This window comes from Lucilia sericata, unplaced genomic scaffold, assembly GCF_015586225.1.
Source record: "Lucilia sericata isolate MDLA Ls3-8-SP2 unplaced genomic scaffold, ASM1558622v1 Contig000000F_arrow, whole genome shotgun sequence".
In the NCBI taxonomy this organism is placed as follows: domain Eukaryota; kingdom Metazoa; phylum Arthropoda; class Insecta; order Diptera; family Calliphoridae; genus Lucilia; species Lucilia sericata.
The window spans coordinates 90,400-113,423 of record NW_023994042.1 but is presented as its reverse complement, the minus strand read 5'-3'; the positions used below and the strand labels follow the sequence as shown (position 1 = coordinate 113,423).

At 31.5% G+C, this 23,024-nt stretch overlaps 1 protein-coding gene across 7 annotated transcripts in view; it reads right to left on the bottom strand.

Moving 5' to 3' along the window:
- Positions 1-1,367: 1,367 nt before the first annotated feature.
- LOC119604155 (homeodomain-interacting protein kinase 2) overlaps positions 1,368-23,024 on the bottom strand; it is a 97,854-nt gene continuing 76,197 nt past the window's right edge. The window contains exons 1-14 of one of the 7 annotated variants that reach the window (XM_037957020.1): positions 11,074-11,294; positions 10,568-10,971; positions 10,182-10,502; positions 9,931-10,031; positions 9,646-9,855; positions 9,139-9,579; positions 8,747-9,050; positions 6,897-7,177; positions 6,435-6,688; positions 5,727-6,311; positions 4,324-4,581; positions 2,336-3,942; positions 1,748-1,909; positions 1,368-1,628 (exon numbers count right to left, since the gene is read on the bottom strand). In XM_037957020.1, the coding sequence (XP_037812948.1) occupies positions 1,769-1,909; positions 2,336-3,942; positions 4,324-4,581; positions 5,727-6,311; positions 6,435-6,688; positions 6,897-7,177; positions 8,747-9,050; positions 9,139-9,579; positions 9,646-9,855; positions 9,931-10,031; positions 10,182-10,502; positions 10,568-10,971; positions 11,074-11,131 (4,965 nt within the window). In that variant the 5' untranslated portion in view covers positions 11,132-11,294 and the 3' untranslated portion in view covers positions 1,368-1,628; positions 1,748-1,768. Of the gene's footprint in view, positions 1,629-1,747; positions 1,910-2,335; positions 3,943-4,323; positions 4,582-5,726; positions 6,312-6,434; positions 6,689-6,896; positions 7,178-8,746; positions 9,051-9,138; positions 9,580-9,645; positions 9,856-9,930; positions 10,032-10,181; positions 10,503-10,567; positions 10,972-11,073; positions 11,295-23,024 lie in introns of those variants that run through there. The other 6 variants (XM_037956807.1, XM_037956727.1, XM_037956654.1 and 3 more) reach the window with 6 other exon arrangements.

The following is a 23,024-nucleotide window of genomic DNA, read 5'->3' as shown; positions in this document are numbered from 1 at the left end:
AGTTCTTTCTTCATATAAAACTTTTGAAACCTAAATGTTTACTTACGAAATGTGTATTTCTGTTCGGTTAAAAACAATTTGTTTAAAAATTAATAAACTCTTTCATTTAAGTTTTTATATATAATTCAAAGATCTAAAATCTTTAAAGATTACTAAAATGTAAATTAAAAAGAAAATAAAGAAATAAAAAACGAAATAAACAATATTTAAACATTAAAAAAAAAACGACTTTTAGCGATAAAATTTCTACATATTTTTGTTTGTGGTTTCTATTAATATTAAACTAATTTACACAAGTAAAGTGTAAAAAAATTAATATTAATGTTAAGAACAAGATATAGTAGAAGGAGAGGAAGAAGGGACAGAGCGAGAGAGAGAGATATATATAAAAAGTGAGTAATTTTATAAATAATTCAATGATTTTAAGCCTAATACGCTTAATAACTCTATTCTATAAAAAGTACTCTCATATCAATATTTCAGCTTGTGTTTTCTTTAAAGATTTTTCATTATTTTTTATATATGTATGAATATAATAATTATAAGTATGAATATAAAATATGTATAATAAAGATAATTATTAATAATAAATATTTACAAACAAATTAATAAAAATATAAAATAATTATAGTTAAAAAAAACACATTTCCATTTTCTTCTTTCATTTCTAAACTTAAGTAATAAGGAAAAAGAAAAAAGGGTAAATAAACCAAGTCTTGCTTATTAGTTAAATGTAGGTTTATATAGTGTAAGGGGGTATTTGTGTGTTGTATATAATAATATATTATGTATAGAGGGGGGTTGTATGTATATATTTATATAGTATAGTTATAATTATAAACAATATAATCACTTCTTCTTAATATTTATATTAAAAAAAAAATTAAACAGAAAAGCATAAGATTAATAGATAATTAAAATAAATCAATTACATGCGCGTAAGTTCAACTCTAATTTAAATGGTTGTTGTTAATTTTTATGTTTTTACATAAAAGGACATAGTTGAAATCCTATTTGAAATGGAAATTGTTTACTTTTGTTGTTGTTGTTCTAAAGCTGGAACTGCTGTTAACAATGCAGCAGCAGCCGTATGATCATTATTAACATCAGCATTCATAAAATTTAAAATGTCAAAATAATTTGTAGAACCAGCCACTGATGTTGCTGCAACAGTTGTTTCATCATTATTATAAAAGTTACACATATTGTCACTAAGATTAGCTGATAATTGTTGCTGTTGCTCAAAGGTTGTTTTAAAATTAAAAATAGTTTGTTGCATCAATAGAAACCACCACTGTGTTAAGTGTAGATTTTGAATGTCTTGTACTGTTGCAGTTGTAGCTGCAGTGGTCGTAGTGGCTGTAGTGTTGGCCGCTATTTTTTCTATACCATCCACTACATCTGTATCAACACCAACACTAGCCAAGACAGTGTCTTCATTAGTATTATTGAAATTTAATAATTGTTGCAAGTTATACAGGTTATTATTATTATTATTGTTATCATCATCATCATTATTATTATTATTTATATAATTATTACGGCGATTACGTTTGTAATTATTAGGATTTTTTGTATTCTCTTCTTTTTGTAGTTTTAGCTGCTTGTTGCAATCATGCATAAACGATCTAGAATAGAAAAAATGTATTGTTCTTATTAATTAATCAATTCCCTTAAAAGGTTCAATTTTAATAATTGATTTTTTGTTCGATAGTTTTTCATTTGCTTTTTTATCGCTTTGACTCACTCGTTATGTTTAAATCAGTGTTTATTCGCCCCCATACCATATATTTGTCGGTGCGTAATGTGCATGTTTGCTGGCGGCTACCTGAGCTGGACTTAGGGGACCAAATTGGCTGTACTGCGTTGGAAATTGTATGTGAGCGGGCAATGGATGGGATGGTATAACCTAAAGGTAGGTTTTACAAGTATGGTTTTTATTTGTTTTGTTTTAATAGGAATTTGTCTTAAATATAAAATTCTTTATTAATATCAAAAATGAATGGATGAAAATTTATTTAGAATGATTAATATTTATGATTTTGTTAAATGAACTATTTATAATTTATAAATGGACTAAACTTCCAATATTTTACAAGTCTGTGAATGAATTGAATTTGTCTTCTAAGAAGATAGTTTTAAAAAAAATTCAATTAATTCATAAAAAAATGTTCTTATACTTAAGTGATTTTAAAGATTTAAGACAGAATGACATACAAATATGAAACATTATTAAAAAAAGTAATTTCTTTTCGATCCTAAATCTGTAATTCTAACTAAGTAGTAAAAAGAAACACAGCAATTGCTATTAGTGATCAGAAAAACGATATCTTACCTGACGACTTGAACTATTGTGAGCCGGTGGTGGAGCTACAACTGCACGATTGTATGTGTAAGTTGGTGCAGCTTGTGAAACAAAGACAGTAGGACGACGATACATATCATTCTGTACGGCAGCAGCATAAATGTCTTGTTGCAGCATGGCTGCGGCAGCAACTGCTGAAGAGGGTGAATTACCCATGGGCGTGGTTGTGTTGGTCTGGTGTTGAGATTGTGATGTATGTGTACCGGAGGGTTGTTGCTGTTGCAACTGAGAGGTATGAGATGTTTGACGATAAATTTGAGGAGCACCCCAAGATGGTGGTCCCACAGAGGCAGCTGCCGATGAAGAGGATGATGAGGAGCTCTTCGAATGGGCCATGGGTGGATGTACATTAGCCGAAGTGCCAGAAGAGGCTGGTTGCTGCACATAACCACCAGATGAGGAGGGAGCCACTGAGGGTGCCTCACGCTTGTGCAGTGCTAATGGTGGCGCCTGTTGTTGAGAGCCACCAGATGATGCTGCCCATGAGGAGCGTTTGTTGTCAACGTGTTGTGGCTGCTGCTGTTGTTGTTGTTGTGAGGGATAGTCATAGAATTCGGTTGGTTCCTGCTTGGTGGGTAAATGTGGTAAACTGGATGAGGTCTGAGAGCTGCTATTGGTGCTTGAGTGAGATGATGGCATGTAGCATTCATTTTGGGCCATGGCTAAAATACGTTTCTTCTGCGATTGCCCCGGTTCGTATTTGACACTAGGCTGGGGATATGCCTGAGCCGGTTGTTGCTGCTGTTGTGGTTGTTGATGATGCTGCTGCTGCTTGGGACTATTGCTGGCTGCATGGGTGGTATTACTGCGCCGTCGCATTTCATCATGATCATTATCACCTACGGTAACGCATGGTATTACTAGTTGTACATGTTTTGAACGATGATGGATAATAGAATTAGATGAATTATTGGATGAAGATGATGATGATGTGGCGGTCATGTTATTGGTGGAAGAGGAGTTTGGATTGTTTTGTGTGTGATTATTGTGGTTATGAGAGGATGTGGCAAATAGATTAGAGGATATAGAAAAATTTGTATTAGAGGAAGTATGTGGGGGAGCAGAAGGCCCAATAGATGATGAAGAGGAGGAGGAAGCAACAACATTATGATTGCTACTACTACCACCACCACCACCACCATACAAAAGATTTGAAGTCGAATGTTTGTGATGATGTTGTGGTTGAGGTTGTGAATTTTGACTATTATTGTGTGTTTGGTGGTGTTGGATGGAAGAAGTGGAAACAGATTTGGTATTGGAAGAAGAGGAAGAGTGTGAAGTGCCACCACAAGATAATTGCTGATGTTTTTGTTCATTATTCGAATGTAAATGCTGTTGTTGCTGCTGTTGATTTTGATGGTGATGATGTTGCTGCTGTTGCTGTTGTTGTTGATGATGGAGTTGCTGGTTATGACAATTTGAATTTGGCATATCAATAAAATTGCCAAAACCAGTTCCATTTCCGGTTCCACTTCCGCCAACCATAAATTCATTATTATTGTTACTATTATTGTTACTGTTGTGACTATTATTAGTAGTTGGTGTCATTGCTGACGACGATGATGATTTTATGGGCGCTATGGAGGCAGAAGAAAAATGATTTGTATTGTTCGTATTGTTATTTGTTGTATTATTGATATTGGTATTGGTGGTGGTAGTTGTGGTGATATTCATTGTCTTATTATTATTATTGCTACTATTACTACTGTTGCTAGTATTATTAGTTTTATTTAAATGTTGATCAAAGCCTATCGTGCTAGCTGTATTAATATTATCATGATGATGACTATTGCTATGATTATGATTTAAATTATTACTGTTATTTAAATTCAAAGTCATATTGCTATTGCTATTTGCATTCGTATTATTATTATGATTATTGCTATGGCTAGTAGTGATATTGCTATTTGTATTAGAGGATGATGATGAAGTGGAGGAGAAGGAGGAAGCATTATTACTTGAATTATTTTTCATAGCAGCAACACTATGTTGTAATTGATGTTGTTGCTGCTGATGTTGTGGCTGTTGCTGTAGTTGTTGCTGATGTTGTTGGTGTTGTGGCTGCTGTTGCTGTGATTGAGTTTGATTTTGATTCTGCGATGATGTATGATTAACATTCATCGTTTGCAATTGATGTTGTTGTTGTTGCTGCTGTTGCTGCTGTTGCTGATATTGTTGATATTTATTTGAATTTGAATTGGATGTTGCTGTTGTTGCTATTGACAATTTGTTAAGAGGTATAATAAATAAATAAGAAATTTATAGAAACTAAACGTGTGTGACTAATTTAAAACAATGATAAATATTATTGAAAATTTAACAAACAATTCAGTTGTTTCTTATTAAAAAATCAGTGATAATATTGAAAATTAAGGAAACAATTCAACATTTGTTTTCAGCCATCATGTGAGGAAAAGTAAGGAAATCAAATTAATGGTAGCACTGCAAACATGTATTCAAACAATAAATAATAAATGTTAGAACGAAAATTATAAAGGTTCAGAATTGAGAGCAGTTTTACTATCAACTCATTTTTCATTGCTTATTATTGTGTGAAGATCCCAATAGATGTTTAGCACTCATTTTTTGGTACATCGAATGATATTTAATCGACACAAGGATTATATTTTTCAACATACTATATTCGATGTTAAGACATTGATAAAGAATCATACAAAAGATCAACTACCATTTGCAATTAAACAATTAGATTGTTAATAGTTAAAACACGACTTGCCTAGCAAAACAGTCATTGTATAGACCGAAGGTTCCATAATAATTCCATAATCATTATCATCTCACATTAAAACTTGTTGAATTGTGTTAAAAATTTGATTTAAAAAAAAATATTACAAAAATAAAGAAATTATAAAATAAAAAAAAAAACATAATTTTCGCCACAAAATGGAAGCCGATTTCGATCAGCAACAGCAAATAATTTCTCAATAGATTTAAAACGAATCGTACAGCATTTTTGTTAAACGAATAATTCAAAGTAATAAATTTGTTGCTTTTTGCTTAAATTTAGAATATCACAGATAAACTATTTGCCACATCCAATTTGTTAGAGAAAAAAATGACAATAGAATCATAGACACAAACCAGCACAGTTAAATTTAAAAGCATGACTATGACTAATACTGAACTGATCTTTTCATATCCACACCACTACTACATATAAAATAATCTTTTAAAGCATTTCTGTTTTTTTCACACCAATCTCTTACTGTTCATCACTTTGACTTTAACTTGTCAAGAGATAGATCATCGTCATTCATACATAATTTTCTTTATCCAATCTTCACACCTTGAATTTGCTAAGAGGAAGGGACATAAAAATATAAGAATTTTAAAAATTTACCATATGTTTGCTGCTGCTGATGATGCATTTGTTGGGACTGTTGTGGCTGCTGTTGTTGTTGTTGTTGAGTTTGACTTTGTTGATGCGAATGACCATGTTGATGACCATTATTACGGCAGCTTATCGATGAAGAAGATGCCGAATGCTGCAGCATTGATGATGTCGTTTGCGATTGGGCATGTGCCCTTTGCTTACCCGGTGCTATATTGTTAACAATTGTTGGTCCATCAGCACCCTCATCTTCACTATCCGATATTGTGATAACAGCTGACGGCGATGGTGTGTCATGTATTGTTATAGTTTGTTGTTTAACAATAGATCCATGATGTTGTGGCGGTGCTTGTTGAGAATGATGTGATGAAATATGATGCTGTCCGCCCGAAGAGGACGAAGACGAAGAGTGATGGTGGTAGCCGCTGCCACTACCCGTCGATCCACTAACAGCTCCACAATTGTTAACAATATGATGACTGCCACCATTGCTACCATATACAGCATTGCTGCTTATAACATGCTGTTGATTTGAGGAGGAATTAGTACCACCACTATGATGATGGTGATGGCTACCACTGGCATTGATAATATCTGAGGAAGGTAAAGAAAAACGAGAAATGTTAGAAAAAGGTTTAATTGCAATTAGATTATTACATTTAGACGTGTGTGTGTGTGTTTCTTTGTTTGTTATGCAAAGAGTAAACAAATACTCACTACTAGATGAAGCTGAAGTAATAATAGCACCGCCACTGGCACCACTTTGTCCATTATAACCGCCACCACCACTTCCACTGCTGCCATAATTACAATTATGATGGTTGTTATGATATTGTGGTGAAACGTGAGATGTGCGATTATAACGTTGCTGATGAGGTGGCGAACTTTCTTTGACACGTTTCTTAACGGGTGACAGTTGTTGATTTTCTTTCTTGTCATGTCGCGGCACACGATACGAATTGCCTTTGCTGCTAAAGAAGAGAGTTAGAAGGTTACACGTAATTTATTAAATGGGTTCACAAATTGATTTTCTTTTTTTTTTTTTTTTTTTTTGTATAACAACAACTAGGCAATTAATTAAGTATGGGAAATTGGTTGGTGAAATTAAATTAAAAAATTTAAATTAAATAAAAGCAAAAGTAATATTTTTGTAATAAATAAAAAAAGTTGGATACTTACACCAAATGATGGACAGGCGATTCCTTTTTGAGATCATTACGTGGTATATTCAAGTGTTTTGGATAGATTTCTTCGACATTTAAGAATGGTGCCGGATCGACAATTAAAGAATGAGCTGGTGCTTGCTGCGGCCATGATGGTACTAAAGCCATTTGACGTCCAGTTTGCGGCCAGGCGACACCACTCGCTTGTACACGATTGGTTAATAGCATACGCTGTCCAGAGGTTGGTTCAACCATTGAAACTGGTACGGGGACATTGACATATTGCTGTGGTGGTACCTTTGTTATTAAAAATTTGTGTTATATGTAAAATGTATGGGTTTATAATAATTTATTTACAACATTCGATTAAACAGATTAACTTTTTTTGTACAAATTTTCGATTTTTTTTAAATTAATGAAAAATTTTGTGTTCAAGTTTAGAAAATGTAAAAAATAGCTTTATATAAATCTAATTCAGTTTTTTGTGCAAATATAATATAACATAATTAAAAACTTTCAAAAGATAGAAACAAAAGAGCACATTATATGCATCTATCTATCTATCTATCTATCTATCTATCTATCTATCTATCTATCTATCTATCTATCTATCTATCTATCTATCTATCTATCTATCTATCTATCTATCTATCTATCTATCTATCTATCTATCTATCTATCTATCTATCTATCTGTCTATCTATCTGTCTATCTATCTGTCTATCTATCTGTCTATCTATCTGTCTATCTGTCTGTCTATCTATCTGTCTATCTATCTATCTATCTATCTATCTATCTATCTATCTATCTATCTATCTATCTATCTATCTATCTATCTATCTATCTATCTATCTATCTATCTATCTATCTATCTATCTATCTATCTATCTATCTATCTATCTATCTATCTATCTATCTATCTATCTATCTATCTATCTATCTATCTATCTATCTATCTATCTATCTATCTATCTATCTATCTATCTATCTATCTATCTATCTATCTATCTATCTATCTATCTATCTATCTATCTATCTATCTATCTATCTATCTATCTATCTATCTATCTATCTATCTATCTATCTATCTATCTATCTATCTATCTATCTATCTGTATCTATCTGTATATCTATCTGTATATCTATCTGTATATCTATCTGTCTATCTATCTGTCTATCTGTCTATCTATCTATCTATCTATCTATCTATCTATCTATCTATCTATCTATCTATCTATCTATCTATCTATCTATCTATCTATCTATCTATCTATCTATCTATCTATCTATCTATCTATCTATCTATCTATCTATCTATCTATCTATCTATCTATCTATCTATCTATCTATCTATCTATCTATCTATCTATCTATCTATCTATCTATCTATCTATCTATCTATCTATCTATCTATCTATCTATCTATCTATCTATCTATCTATCTATCTATCAATTTAAAATTTTCCAACATTTCATTTAATTCATTGAATCTATTTTAATTTAAATATGATTCCATATGATTACATCAAATACCATTAAAAAACCAAACAAAATATTACAAAAGTGCTGCAATATTTCTGCAGCTTTACTTAGTTACTTTTAAGTAACTCGTAATTATTTTGTTACTTATTTTTATTAATTTTATTAAAATAATACATTTGGCTTCCTTTATTATTTACACTACATATTTCTTTAATTTTTAATTAAACAAAGCATCAGTCATTTTTTGCATACAACTTTTTTTCTATACATTTAAATTTAAAACATTTAATGAAATTAATCAAAATTAATCTGTGTGCTGTTTTTGTTTTTTGATTATGAATAAAATGTTATTTTACGTGGCCTTTTACATAAACAAATACTTACTTGCAATGGTGGTTGCATCGTACTGCCAACAACAACATGTTTGGTGGGACTGGGCATTGCTTGATACGATGGTGGACATAAAATATTTGAAACCAATTGATGTTGGAACGTATCAGTACGACCCTGAGCGTACTGACGTCCCACATTGCGTCCACCATAGATTTGATAAAGATTCTCATAAGCTAAAGGTCTTTCGCGTACCAGACGTTGTACTTGACTTGTCAATTGATTATTTATCGTAAATGTCATATTCTCTGTGGTACTGGGTACGAAGTTTGTAACCAGTGTTGATGTAGGCTGTACCCTGTGGGGGGATAAAATTGATTTATTAATAAAACATTTCAAAACCAGTTTAAATAATGGATGTATATAGCAATATAAAATCTACTTACGGGTGATAATCTCCTCGTCGACAGACTTCCATCATTTGTACGGATGCCTTAACATTATTACAATATACATAATCCACCAAATGGGTGAGACGTGTAAACGAATGATTTAAAGCTTCGGCCGGTGTTAGACGTCTTTCCTGATCGATGGTCAACATGCGTTTAAGCAAATCAATAAATTCTCGTCGATCAGTTTTTTCCGCCAACAACTGGCCACCCTCTAGATCTGTAGGCACATTCACCTGACCAATGTCATCCAAACAATTGAATATGTATTTACGCGCCTCTTTACTTTTGGTATTCGTTTCAGCCTCATATTCTTCTATGGTCTTTAGACGCCAAAACGGATACGTTAAATCCGTATCACGATAAAAGAACTTCGATGTCTTTGAAGCGCTACTTAACATATGTTGTGTTGGTAAACCTTGAGTTTGTGATATGTATCTAGAGAAACAAAGATAAGATTATATTAAGAGAAGAAAATAAATTTTAATTGTAATTCGTATATACCTGATTTGATCAAATTCTGATGAACCTGGATACAAGGGCCAACCCAAAAATAGCTCTGCCACTACACAGCCTAATGACCACATATCGATTGCTTCACAAAACGGTAAACCCAAAATAATTTCTGGTGCTCGATAGTAACGTGATTGCAAATATGTATTGCATACCGTCTTGCTGATATGTGAAGCACTACCAAAATCAATCACTTTTACTCTGTAAAGAAATGGGTAAATATATTATTATGTTATTGTTTACAGTTAAATCTTTTTATTTTTATTTAAAACTTACCTGTAGGGTTGTCTTACAGGATCGACCAACATTATGTTTTCGGGCTTTAAATCAGCGTGTATTAAACCCAATTGTGAAAGTTTTAATAATGCTGTTAAAACCTAAAATGTAAAGGAAATAAGCAAATCGTAATAATACTTAATAAGATCATTTCAAAAAGTTAAACTTTTATGAATGAAAATCTCAGGAAAGAAATTCTCTCGTAATACCAATAAACTTGGAACATGTTCTTTTTTATGCAAAACACTTACCTGTTCTAATATCGGTCTTATATATTTCAGAGGTAATGGTGAAAATTTGTTTTGTTTCAAAAAGTCATATAAATTTTGTTCGAGCATTTCGAAAACCAAACATGTATGGTTTTTGTGTTGAAAACACTCAAAAGCCCGAACAAAATTAAATTCATCGGCATTTTCTTGACTTAAACGCGATAAAATCGACACTTCAATTTGTCCCTGGCGCGCATATGACGGGTGATTTTTAAGAATTTTTATAGCAACAATTTCGGAGGTGCCGCGTTTCCAACATTTGACAACTTGGCCAAATGTGCCACGACCCAAAAATTCCAAAACCTGAAAATAAAACAAAAATATCCAAATTATATACTATTTAGTTTTAAGTGTTTAGAAAAACTTACCTCATACTCGGCAGACAAAGAATAGAGAACCTCGTGTTGGACCAGTTGATAATCACCATCGGCACCACTGCTGGAACGTTTGCTGGGGGGCTGCGTGTTAGCGTGCCCCCCAGAGGTGGCAACTTTAGTATGGGCCGTTTTTAAGCCGTTACTGGGTACAATGGCCACGGAGGACGCCACGTTTGTGCTGCTGCTTATAACACCAACGCTAATTTCGTTGCCACCGCCGTTTACACCGACACCAATTGCCGAAGACTCGTTGTTATTTTTACTGCTAACGCTGCCGTTGTTGTTGTTATTGTTATTGTTATAATGACCAGTACCACTACTGCCAGCAACAACTATTGCGGATGATGATGCAGCTGATGATGAATTGTATGAATCCAAGCAACCACAATCGCACTCTAGTGGAAAGTAATAAAAAACAAAAGTTTTAATTAAGTTATTGTTTATAGCTTAATAATATTTAAAATTAAATTTATTAATTTTTTTCATCATTTGTTCACCTTTATCATAATTTTTACCCATCTTATAAACATTTCTAAATATATTTTGAAATAACATTTTTAAACTAAATTCCAAAATTATTACAACAATTTCACAAATATTTAGATGAATGTTGGTAAAAAAAAATATTAAAATTAACAATTTATTTCGAAACTAAGCGTGTTCTAGGAGGAAACTTTTCGAATAAACTGCCCGCTTAATAAGAAAAATATTTTATTCAAAATATATAAATAAAAGAAATGAAGTCGGCGCCGGTTTTTTATATGTTTTACAAGGAACTGAACAAAATGCCAGAATTCGTTGTCATAGTAAAGGTGCAGAATTGTCGTAAATGTATTTTTTTTTTTTTTGTTTTTTGTGACTTTTGTTGAGAGTGAGTGTGTAAATTAATAAATTAACAATTTGCCGCCCGTGCAACCGAAGTCACAAGAAACAGGAAAGAAATTTTCATTTATAGGAAAACGTTTGTTTTTCTTGCTTTACACGAGTTTATCTTTTAAACTTTCGTATTGCAAAATGCTGATGATGATGATGTTGTTAAATGTATAAATATTTCCACAATTTAGAAAAGAAAACAATGAAAACAACAACAAAGAGAATCGAGGCAAAAATATATGCGACTACGCACTTTTCTTTTTCTTCTACCGGTCAAAATATTGTATGTGCAGGAATGGAACAGTATTTGCTATAACTATTGGTATAGATTTTAAATAAAATACAATGAAAAATTTTGTATTTTAAAATTTAAAACCTCTTTGTTCATTTTTATTATTGGTAAACTCTAGATCAATAAGAATTGCGATGAGATTTACCGATTTCTATAGTTCGGTTTTAATTCATTTTCAAAAGGCTACATGGATACATTTTTTATTTAAAACTTGGATCAATATATGATATAAGGACTGGTCCAACAAATTATAATCTTTTTGATAACATTAGCTTTAAATCCTAAGTCATCAGGATCAGTCTAGGTAAAATAGAAAACCAGCTCGTAAAGTATGCTGCTCTGATTCTTTTGTGCGCAGATCTAAAGCTAATGCTGCATATAAGTCGTACAAAGTTCAGAAAGTTCTAGATCAATGTGGTAAAGAAGGACGAAAGAGGACGCAAAAAATGCACTAGTTGCGTGATGTATGACGACATTTTGTACTGGGAAACTTTTCACAACTTCCGGATCAAGATTTGTATGCGACCTATGGAAGTGGTAATGTTCGACAATAATACCTGATAAAAAATATGACATCAGGCTCGATAACCACAGGAATATCTATTACGGAGTGTCTGGGAAAACATATATCATATTTCTGGACCGATTTGGTTCTATTGTGCGCAGATCTAAAGCTAATGCTGCATATAAGTCGTACAAAGTTCAGAAAGTTCCAGATCAATGTGGTAAAGAAGGGCGCAAGAGGATGCAAAAAATGCACTAGTTGCGAGATGTATGACTACATTTTGTACTGGAAAGCTTTTTACAATTTCCGGATCAAGATTTGTATGCGACCTATGGACGTGGTAATGTTCGACAATAATACCTGATAAAAAATATGACATCAGGCTCGATAACCACAGGAATATCTATTACGGAGTGTCTGGGAAAACATATATCATATTTCTGGACCGATTTGGCATCATGCCACTAGGGAAAAAAGGCTTCTAAGTGGTATTCAAACAATAATGACAATTTTGTACCATGAGAGTTTAATCCACAAAACTGTGCAGAACTTCGGTCTATGGAAAAGTATTGGACTCTTATAAATTAAAGTACACAGGACATGTGTAAAGATCTCGACCGACTTAAATCTTCATTGTACCACCAACAAGATGGTGCCCAATCTGGAGGAGCCCGGGAGGCAAAATGTGTCAAAATGTTCGCTCACTGGAAACTTTCTCTGTCATTGTCAGATTTTCAACGAAATTATATCGAAATATCTTGAGAGTAATACTATTCCAGATATTAATTACCGTAGGATTACCGATTAGAAAATTCTATAGAATTATGTCCAGGAAAATACAGAAAAATTATTGGCAATAAACAGTTAAAAACTATGGTGTTAAAATTCAATTTCATAAAAATGATTTGTTCTTAATTCATTCCCATTATTGCTCCAGGTACCCATAAAAGGCCTTTCCGAAAATCATTCTGATGAAAATCTGATAGATATTTAAAACGTGGCAATAAATACCTTAAGGATCGATCTATAAAGACCTAAATTTATATGTTATACCTTTTGAAATCAACTTTAAATTAATGACACATGTTTTGATGGCATCGGACGATCTTTTTATAAAAGATTCGACTCATATTTTCACAAAATAATTTTTAATTTTATAAATTTATCAACAACATACCAAGAATTTTAAATTAATTTAGTCATATTTTACTTAGAAAATAAAAATATAAACAAAAAAAAATACAAAGTTCTAATAGCAAGAGCCCAACACTGTAATAGTATGTGTTTATGAAATGGTCTAGCTGACAAAAGATGTTTGGCTGACTTGCTAGGCCAGTTTGTTGACTGGCTGGCGATAGAGATAAGTTTTTTTTTTGTAGTATTTAGCTCTGGTCTATTTTACATGGACCGCCATGCAGCACTATGAGTATGAAATGTCAGAGATGGAAGACAGCTCTTGTACTAATATTCATACATTCTTTATGCAAGTGTTGTTGTTGTTGTCATTGCTTGTGTTGCAAAAGTTCTTTGTTATCAGTTTTATTTGTCAGTCTGGTTCACACATATTTTTGCTATTGCTGCTGCTTTTGTGGTGCGCCAAGTTATTTGGGTTTTCTACGTCTAGTAGAGAGGCAAGTTGCTGTTTTTTTTTCTTCTTTATTATTCCTTTCTCTTAACCGATCACAAGAATACATTGAACTGTTTAGCATCTCATTTTATGAATATAGTATTCATTCATATCGTTGTCTTTTGTTCTTATTTTCGTATATGCTAAGTGCAACATTCGTACGAAGTTCAATTGTTCGAACTAAAATTAATTATATTATTTAGTAAATATGTATGAGAAATATCATTTATGAAAATGTGCGCAATTAATTATTTAATTAGTGTGTGATAAAAATTCATGTCAAGTGTTTTGAATCAGAGTATTAAAGGAATTAAGAATTTGCAAGAATTTCATGGATTTATTTTAAAAAACACATTTTTCATTTATTAAAAGAAAGTCATAACTTAAAATTCGGGTCTTTTTGAGATATTTTCATTAATTTCGGTGTGACAGCATTTTTACTTGTAAACCTCAAAACTAAAACACATGTTTAGAAGAGATGACTATTAACCTCTATTATCTAAATCAGTGTTCGCCATTTTATTGGTTTATTTAAAAGTTATTTAAGAAATAGTAAATTGTTTTAAAACATTTAAACATTCTTTAGATATGTTATAGGTTAGGTTGATAGGAGGATGTATACTACATCAAATTCGAAGAAATACACCTAGGCCACATGTATTATTTTTCCATGTTCAGAAACTCAGTTTCCTGGACGTAATTCCTAAGAATCTTCCAATCGGTGTTGGTTAAGAATGTTATTTCCGGAATAACATCACTTCCAAGATACTTGGATCTAACTTCGACGAACGCCTGACAATGGCAAAGAAAGTGCTCCAGAGTTTCACTGTCTAATCCACATGCTCTACATTCGTCTGAATCCGCACGCCCAATTTTTATAGATGTGCACGTAATCCTGTGGTCCACTCAGAATACGTACCATCATACCAACCTCAGACTTGCTCATTTTGAAGAGATTTCTCGTCTTGCTTTCATCAGGGTCACCCCAGAGAATCTTTGTGGTTCTACCCACCGTTTCATTATTCCAAGAGGCCTTATGGGATTCTCTCATCTATATTTTTAATTCAGCTTTTGTTGCGTCGAATGGTTTCGCGTTTGTCAGGTTAACTACATCGAGCTCCCTTCCCTTTAAAGCTATTACATTCGCCCTTTCGTTGCCGACCACTCCCGAGTGGCCTGGTACCCATATGATGTAAACCTTACCTCTGGGAGAGTATTCAGTTAAAGCTTTCTTACAATCCAATACGGTTTTAGATTTAATTCTATCACCTGATATCGCCCTAATTGCCTTCTGGCTATCGGTAAATATATCAAGCCCTGTGGGCGCCATATTTATTCTAATCCAATTTACACATTCCGTTATTGCTCGTACTTCTGCCTGGAAGCTTGTGTTATGATTAGGTAAACGATGGTATATTTCTGTTTCTAGGTCTTCAATATAGAACCCCAGGCCCACTTTGTCCCCTAATTTAGAGCCATCCGTGTAGCAACGGATTCCTACTGGTATTTGCTCTAATGTTCCGCTTGACAAAGACATTCTATCTGGGATTAGCGTTTCAAAGTTTCCGACATATTCTGTGTCTGGTATGCGATCTGGCACGTCCGATGAATGTGTATAACCTTCCAATGTGTCCAATATACATTGATGACGTGTCCTATAACCGTTTTTGGCCAGTTCGCCTAAAGCAAAGAGCCGTTCGGCCGTAAGCGCCCCCTCATATCTTATATATGTTTCAATGGGTGGAATATCTAGCAACGTTTCCAGAGCCTTGGTTGAAGTAGTACACATGGCACCACTTATACCCAAGCAGCATGTACGCTGAACTCCCTGTAGTAGTTTGATATTACACTTTTTGTCCAAAGCAGTCCACCAGATTATTGAAGCATAAGCTAGAATTGGTCTAATTACACTCTTATAAAGCCAATTTGTCATAGTAGGACTAAGACCCCATTTCATGCCTATGGTTCTCCTACATATCGCCCAGCACCGATGTGCCTTGTTGATCCTGTCCTCTATGTGGTGTCTCCATTTTAATATGATAATGTTATAAATTATTAAATTAAATTGTTATAAATTAATTATTTTATTCATTTATTTCACATATTGCTGGTATATGACAAATGACTTCTTAATATCTCTTCTACTTAAAAAGAATGTATCCAATAATAGGTCTTAAAAATATGTTGTTTTCTTATTAATGTATATACCCAGCAAAAACTTACATTGAAAATAAAAGACTTAAAAACGAATATAACAGCTTCCCACTACTTATACATTGGTATTTGAACATCTTACGTTAACACGGCGATATTAATGGAATTAAATATATACCATTCTCTCTTACATATAGGGAGTTAAATAAGTCATTACCTTGTTTGCCAATAAATATCTAGTCAAGTAGTTGTTTTGTTATAATATTGAATCCAAAATAAGTACATTACTAGACTACTTAAAAGTAATGCTAATTGTATGAAGTAGTTATTGAAAAGTATGTTGTTGAGTAAGTTTAAGCTACTATTAAGCTTTTGAGGGATATTTTTTTCTAAATTAAGTTGAAGGTATATATCACTATGGAAATTTATTATGTAAAAATATTAAAAATTATTTCTTTTTAAATATATTTGTACTAAGCTTTCACTTTAATATACATATACAAATTCTCTAGCTTTGACGTAACTAATTTGTCAATTTGAAATTGGAAACCGTTGACATGATGTAAATGAATATTTTGTTTCTATGAAATACAAATAAATACTTATAAATATGTGTGTATGTCTGTGACACACATTCCTGTAATTCTGGGTTTCTGTCCCAAAACGTACAAATTAATTCCACAAAGATTACAGAAATTAATCAATACATATTTGCAAATAAATTAATAGTACCAAATGTTTACTTCATTGATTACGTAGGGTTACAAAAGTAGCAATCTCTCTAGAGTCTAGACAAAGACAAGTTTTCGTTGAAAATAAAAATGTATCTTTCTATTTATCATTCGTTTGTAACATATCGAAATATTGGTCATAGACCCACAAAAGTATATTACGAGTCCTCATAAGTTTCTAAGACAATCTAGCTATGTCCGCCAGTCTGTTGAAATATAAAGTTAAAATATTCCACAAATATTTTCTATTGTAAGGTTTTTTGGTATTGAATGTGGGCCATATCTATTCTGCTAGATCCAATACCATAAAGATCATAAAATAATGGATACTACCCTCCATTTAATGTCTCTTGCAGATAATCAATATATCATTTAAAACCCAGTAAATTCTACAAAAATTAATAAATATCATCCAAGAAATTATTCACTTTCTCATGTTGGGTCCATAATTGACTAGCCCCAATATTTCGAAAAAAACCTAACAAATTTCTTAATCTATTATGATATATTAAAGATACTGAACCGATCTATATTCGGTAAAGGGATGTATCTTCAAACTTGATTATTTTCAAATTGGGCAATTCCTGAATGAAGATAATATATAGTCCAATATTTACAAAAAATTATGAAGTCTAGGAGAAATCAGGGACAGATTTTAATTATAAAGTCCTATTAACTCTATTAAAAATGATTGAAATAATAAATAAATCAACTTTGAAAGTGGATCTGAAATGATACAATTTTAAAACAAAATTACGGAAATCTGAATATAATTTTCTCAAATACAATCTGAAATGGTTTGGAAAAATTGAGAAAAGTTCTATGCCTTTAATTAAATTTCATCAAGTGTATGTAGGAAAGTATTTTTTGAAACCCCTTTTTGCACATTCTATTTGTTTTGAAATAAATATTGCAAAAACAAAAATACCTATATGTATGTAAGTCAGTAGTGCGGGTGGTTATACAAATGAATTAATGATTGAATGAATGAACTAAGCTGAATATTATTACATGTGACTTTCGTATACATTTTGTATTTAATACAATCAACGGCAAAAATGTGACTAAGAATTGGACAGATATTTTAAAGATTGATTAGATTACTTTAAAAGAAAATTTAGAATTGAATACCAGAATTCATAATCAATAAAACATTTAATGTATATATTCTCGTATTATGAACAATAAATGCCTATTTTTTGTCATTGCGTGTATAACCAGAACATACACATATTGATTGTCATGCCAACAATTGACGCATTTTCAATTTCTGTTTTTTATCTTTATGTCTTTGCCTTATATCTTTTATATAATTTTACTTGAACATAAATAGATAGATAAATAAATGTATCTATTTACAACTAATCAATTCAATCTTTAACATATGTATACACATAGTCGATAAACAAATACTTTAATTTGCCGCAAATTACATTTTATGTTGTATTGATCATTGGCAGCGGCAGCCAACTTATTTGACCGTGAAGACAATTATAATTACTTGTAAATACATATATGTATGAATGAATATAATATAGTAAATTAAATTTGGCTGAAAGTAGTATTTTTACCATTGTATTGGAAAGTAGAACTGCAAATTTCTTTTAACCAAAAGTTACTTGAACTGTAATAGATGAATGAAGGATAAATTTTATGGTCAAATTCTTGAACATATTTGTTTTCGTAATGTTAACTACAACTTTTAGATTTGTCGAGAAATATGTTCAATGTCATCAATCGAATAAGAATGAAATACTTTTAGAAGTTATGGTACGTATCAGGCATGGAAAATTCAGTACTGCTTTACACTATGCTAAATGATAAGATATTTTTGCAGTTTTTTCTAACTTACAAACTTTTGCTAAGTAGTCTATATTCTAGTATATATAGTCGATTATAAATATATCAGCCAAGTCTATAGCCCATTCTATTTCAGTCTAGTCTATAGTCTAGTCTAAAGTATAATCTATAGTTTAGTCTATAGTCTTGGCTATAGTCTAGTGTTTAGTCTAGTCTGAGGTCAAGTGTTTAGTCTAGTGTATATTCTAGTTTATATTCTAGTCTATAGTCTAGTCTATAGTCTAATCTATAGTCAAATCTATAGTATAGTCTATACTACAGTTTATAGTCTAGTTTATAGTTTAGTCTAATCTATAATCTATAGGCTAAACTATTGTCCAGTTTATGGCCTAGTCTATAGCTTAGTCTATAGACTGTTCAAGTGTCTAGTCTATAGTCTGGTCTTTAATCTAGCGTATTTTATAGTCTATAATCTAATCCATAGTATAGTCTATAATCTAGTCTATAGTGTAGTTTACCATCTATAGTTTATGGCGAGTCTACAGTCTAGTCTACAGTCTAGTCTATAGTCTAGACTATAGTCTAGTCTAGACTATAGACTAGACTATAGACTAGACTATAGACTAGACTATAGACTAGACTATAGACTAGACTATAGACTAGACTATAGACTAGACTATAGACTAGACTATAGACTAGAATATAGACTAGACTATAGACTAGATTATAGACTAGACTATAGTCTAGTCTATAGTCTAGTCTATAGTATAGTCTATAGTCTAGTCTATAGTCTAGTCTATAGTCTAGTCTAGTCTATAGTCTAGTCTATAGTCTAGTCTAGTCTATAGTCTAGTCAATAGTCTAGTCTATAGTCTAGTTTATAGTCTAGTCTATAGTCTAGTCGATAGTCTTGTCGATAGTCTACCCTATAGTCTATTCTATAGTTTAGTCTATAGTCTAGTCTATAGTCTAGTTTATAGTCTAGTCTGTAGTCTAGTCTGGAATACTAGATAGTGGGTGTAGCAATTTACATATAAATCCAAAACCAAAATACCCATATTTGTATTCGAAATTTTAACACCAAGAGTACCCAAATATCGTACAAAAAACTTTAAATTATAAAAACTAGCAATAGTGGTCGTCTCACATTTCATATGAATTAACTATTAAAATTTAAGATAAACTAAGTATAACAGCTATTTTGCATGGACAACTTTGAACATTTGGGGGAAAAATGAGAGGATAAAAAATACATATGAATTTTTGAGGAAAATCCGAAGTGGGCGTTGAACCTCCCACACAAAGTCTTAAAATATTGAATACTTAGGGAAAAATCATGATCTATTGGAAAATAATAACAGATAAAGCCTTTATACTCTCGATATGGACATATAGGGCGATTTTATATTGTTAAGAGAGTAGCGAGGCAAACAGATATATCTAGTATTCTATAGAAAGGAACTACATACCATTACAGTCCATAATACAATAAAATTCAACTAAAATTTAAAAAAAATGTGTTCAGCATGTGAAAATGTTGTTAGACTAATTTAAATACTATTATAAACTTAAATATTCTAAACATATATTTTTATTGTTGGAAATAAAGTGTAAAATAATTTGTTATATTTGTAACATCTAGCAAATAAAATTGTTTAGATTTTCTAACGTGCCACAAACATGTAAATTAAGTTGAAAATAGTTTTTTTTTTAACTATAAATGACACAACAAAAGTAACAATAATGATTTTTCATCTTCTAAAGTTTAGTTTATAAAATATTTATTTTATATAAAAATGCTAAATATAAGAATTATTTAAAAAACCACAATTTGTTTAGAGTTTTTTAAACTCTAATAGAGGCGAAATATTGTGACATTTGGCTGATTGTTCTCATCCCCATTTAGTAAAATAAAAAATATTTACCCATTATCAGACATAAAACACTAGTCAGTCAGTCATCCATTTATTCACTGAATACTTTTTTCGTATTTGTAAATACAAAACTGTATTTTAAATAAAAACATTGCCCGGTGGTACAGTAAAATATCGATAGTTTGGTTATGAAAAACGGGAAGAAATTGTCTGTTCTCATAAAAGTTAGAGAAATTTCAAAATGACTTTTCTAAAGATAAAATATTGCCAGATTTTTTAACTGAAATTATGTACAAAACAATACATGAAAACTGTGTTTTTACTGTATATTTCTTCTGTTTTAGTTCTATGCAAACTAAATTTTTTCAAACATTTAATTCAATTGCATTAGTTACAAAAAAAATATATATAATTGAATATGAAAATAATAATAGTTGTACTAACGAATACTTTTAGTTTTCCCCATCAGATTACAATGTTATATATTTATTTTATTTAGTTGGATTGATGAAAGACTAACCAACAAACATATAATAAATTATACATGTTACTAATATTTTAAATTCAAATTTAATAACAATATGTTGAGCTTTGATTTATTTTAAACGTTTTTTTAAACAAATCTACCACGAACGGTTGAAAGATTAAAATATATAACCAAAAAAATCAAATACAATTTTAATTAATAAAACTAAATAACAAACAGGAATCAATTAAAGGGGGAAAAATAATACACGTCTGGTACCAAATTAACACCAAATTTTTCAATAACATTCATTGTCAAGTATATACACGCAACTTTGTCAACATTGCAACAATTCGTTGTCGCAATCTAAACTTTATGCACATCCGTTGTCTAAAAGTTAGCAAACGTGGTAGACAACGGATGTGCAAAACAATCGACATTAGTTTTATAGTCCCCTCTACTTCAGGTCTACAAAAACGTATAGTTAACGAGATAGGAATATTTGAATTGTTGTATATATATTTCATTAGCTCTCCTTTTATAAATATTTTTTAATTAAAAAAATTCACTCTTACCACTTCATTCCAGAAATTATCAATGGATTTTGCATTGCAATTACCTACAAAGAAAAAAAAACAAAGAAAATATTAATAAACAATTTTTTCAATGAAAAAAAATCTTAATAATATAAATGCAATAATATATAGTCTTTTGCAATGCATTGATACCAGAACAGGCATTAAGAGTTCGATTTTGTAAATCCCCATTAATTCCCTGTTAAAAAGTTGCAACTGAATGATAAATAAACATTGTTTAATTGGAAAAAGGGGGTTTTCAACCAGAATCTAATCATTATGGTTTAAGATGCCCTACAGATTTTAAGAGCAAAATTTTCAAAGAAGTCAAAACGCAAAAAGCAATTGTTCCATGACAAGCTCGGTTAATTTAGACTCAATGGCATCCCATTCTATTACTACTGTCTTTCACAGTAGCCAGAGTTGATCCTTTACCACTTCATTAAATGGTCTTCTGGCAGATGTAGTCGTGATAGCTGCAGGTTGCGTAGTGATTTTGTTTTCTAATACCTTCCTCCTTTTCGGATGGGAATCCAATCTCATCCTTTTTTGTTGTTTTTGTATATTATTTATAAATTCCATATGTTTGTCCCACGAGTAAAGAATATTTTGAATGGACTTTGATACGGAAGAACCGACCAACATTTTAACAGTGCGTAAGAGTGTCAACCTTTCATTCCAATTTTTCTGTGTAAATCAATCTCGATAGGATAAGTATTGGTCACATAAACGTAAACATTACTGCATTGATCAAGTAGTAAACTTCCACCAGTTCAATGATATATCTTCTAGGAGATCCGAAACATTACGTTTGGTTCATCCCACAGCGCCAGTTCTGATTACCAAAAGTGGCCCACTGGGCACATTATATCATAACCACAACCTTCATAACAAGAAAGGTGAGGTTCTTACCCATTTAAAGTTTGAGAATAGGTTAAGCTCACCTACCGTTTTTGTTTTGAACCATCAGTGTATAGTGCAATCGCAACCCAGTCAGTCGTTTGATATATTCACCCCTATCGCCAATAGAAGTGAATTTTGTTCCCTTGAAATTTTCTTTCGCCTGGTAACAATTCATTCACAATAGTTGATTTTGTACGCAACAGCTGTTCATTGTTTACAAAATTCCATGAAAAAATTCACAACACAAAAAAAATCGGTATGTTCGAATGTCATACAAATTCGATATATGGAGTAAACCCTTAGGTTCAGTGTGCCAGCCTAAAACCCGATTAAGCTGAAACATATTTCATATAGATATGAAGAGCAGGTGAATCTAGTATTGAAAGTTGAAAGAGGAAAAAGTTAAACATGGCTGCCGAGAGGATTTATCACTGCGGACATTATATGAGTTTTTAAGTGTTCTTTTGTGTCGTTTCAAACGCATGAACTTAGGCAACCGATTATATCTAAATAAAAGTTTCAAGTAATCTGCTTACTACATGTGATATTTAAATAATCATAAATTCCTTGTAATAAATTTTAAATTAAATATTGAAAATAATTCCGTTAAAGCTTTAAAGCTCTTACATAAAAGACCTTTAAGGCTTT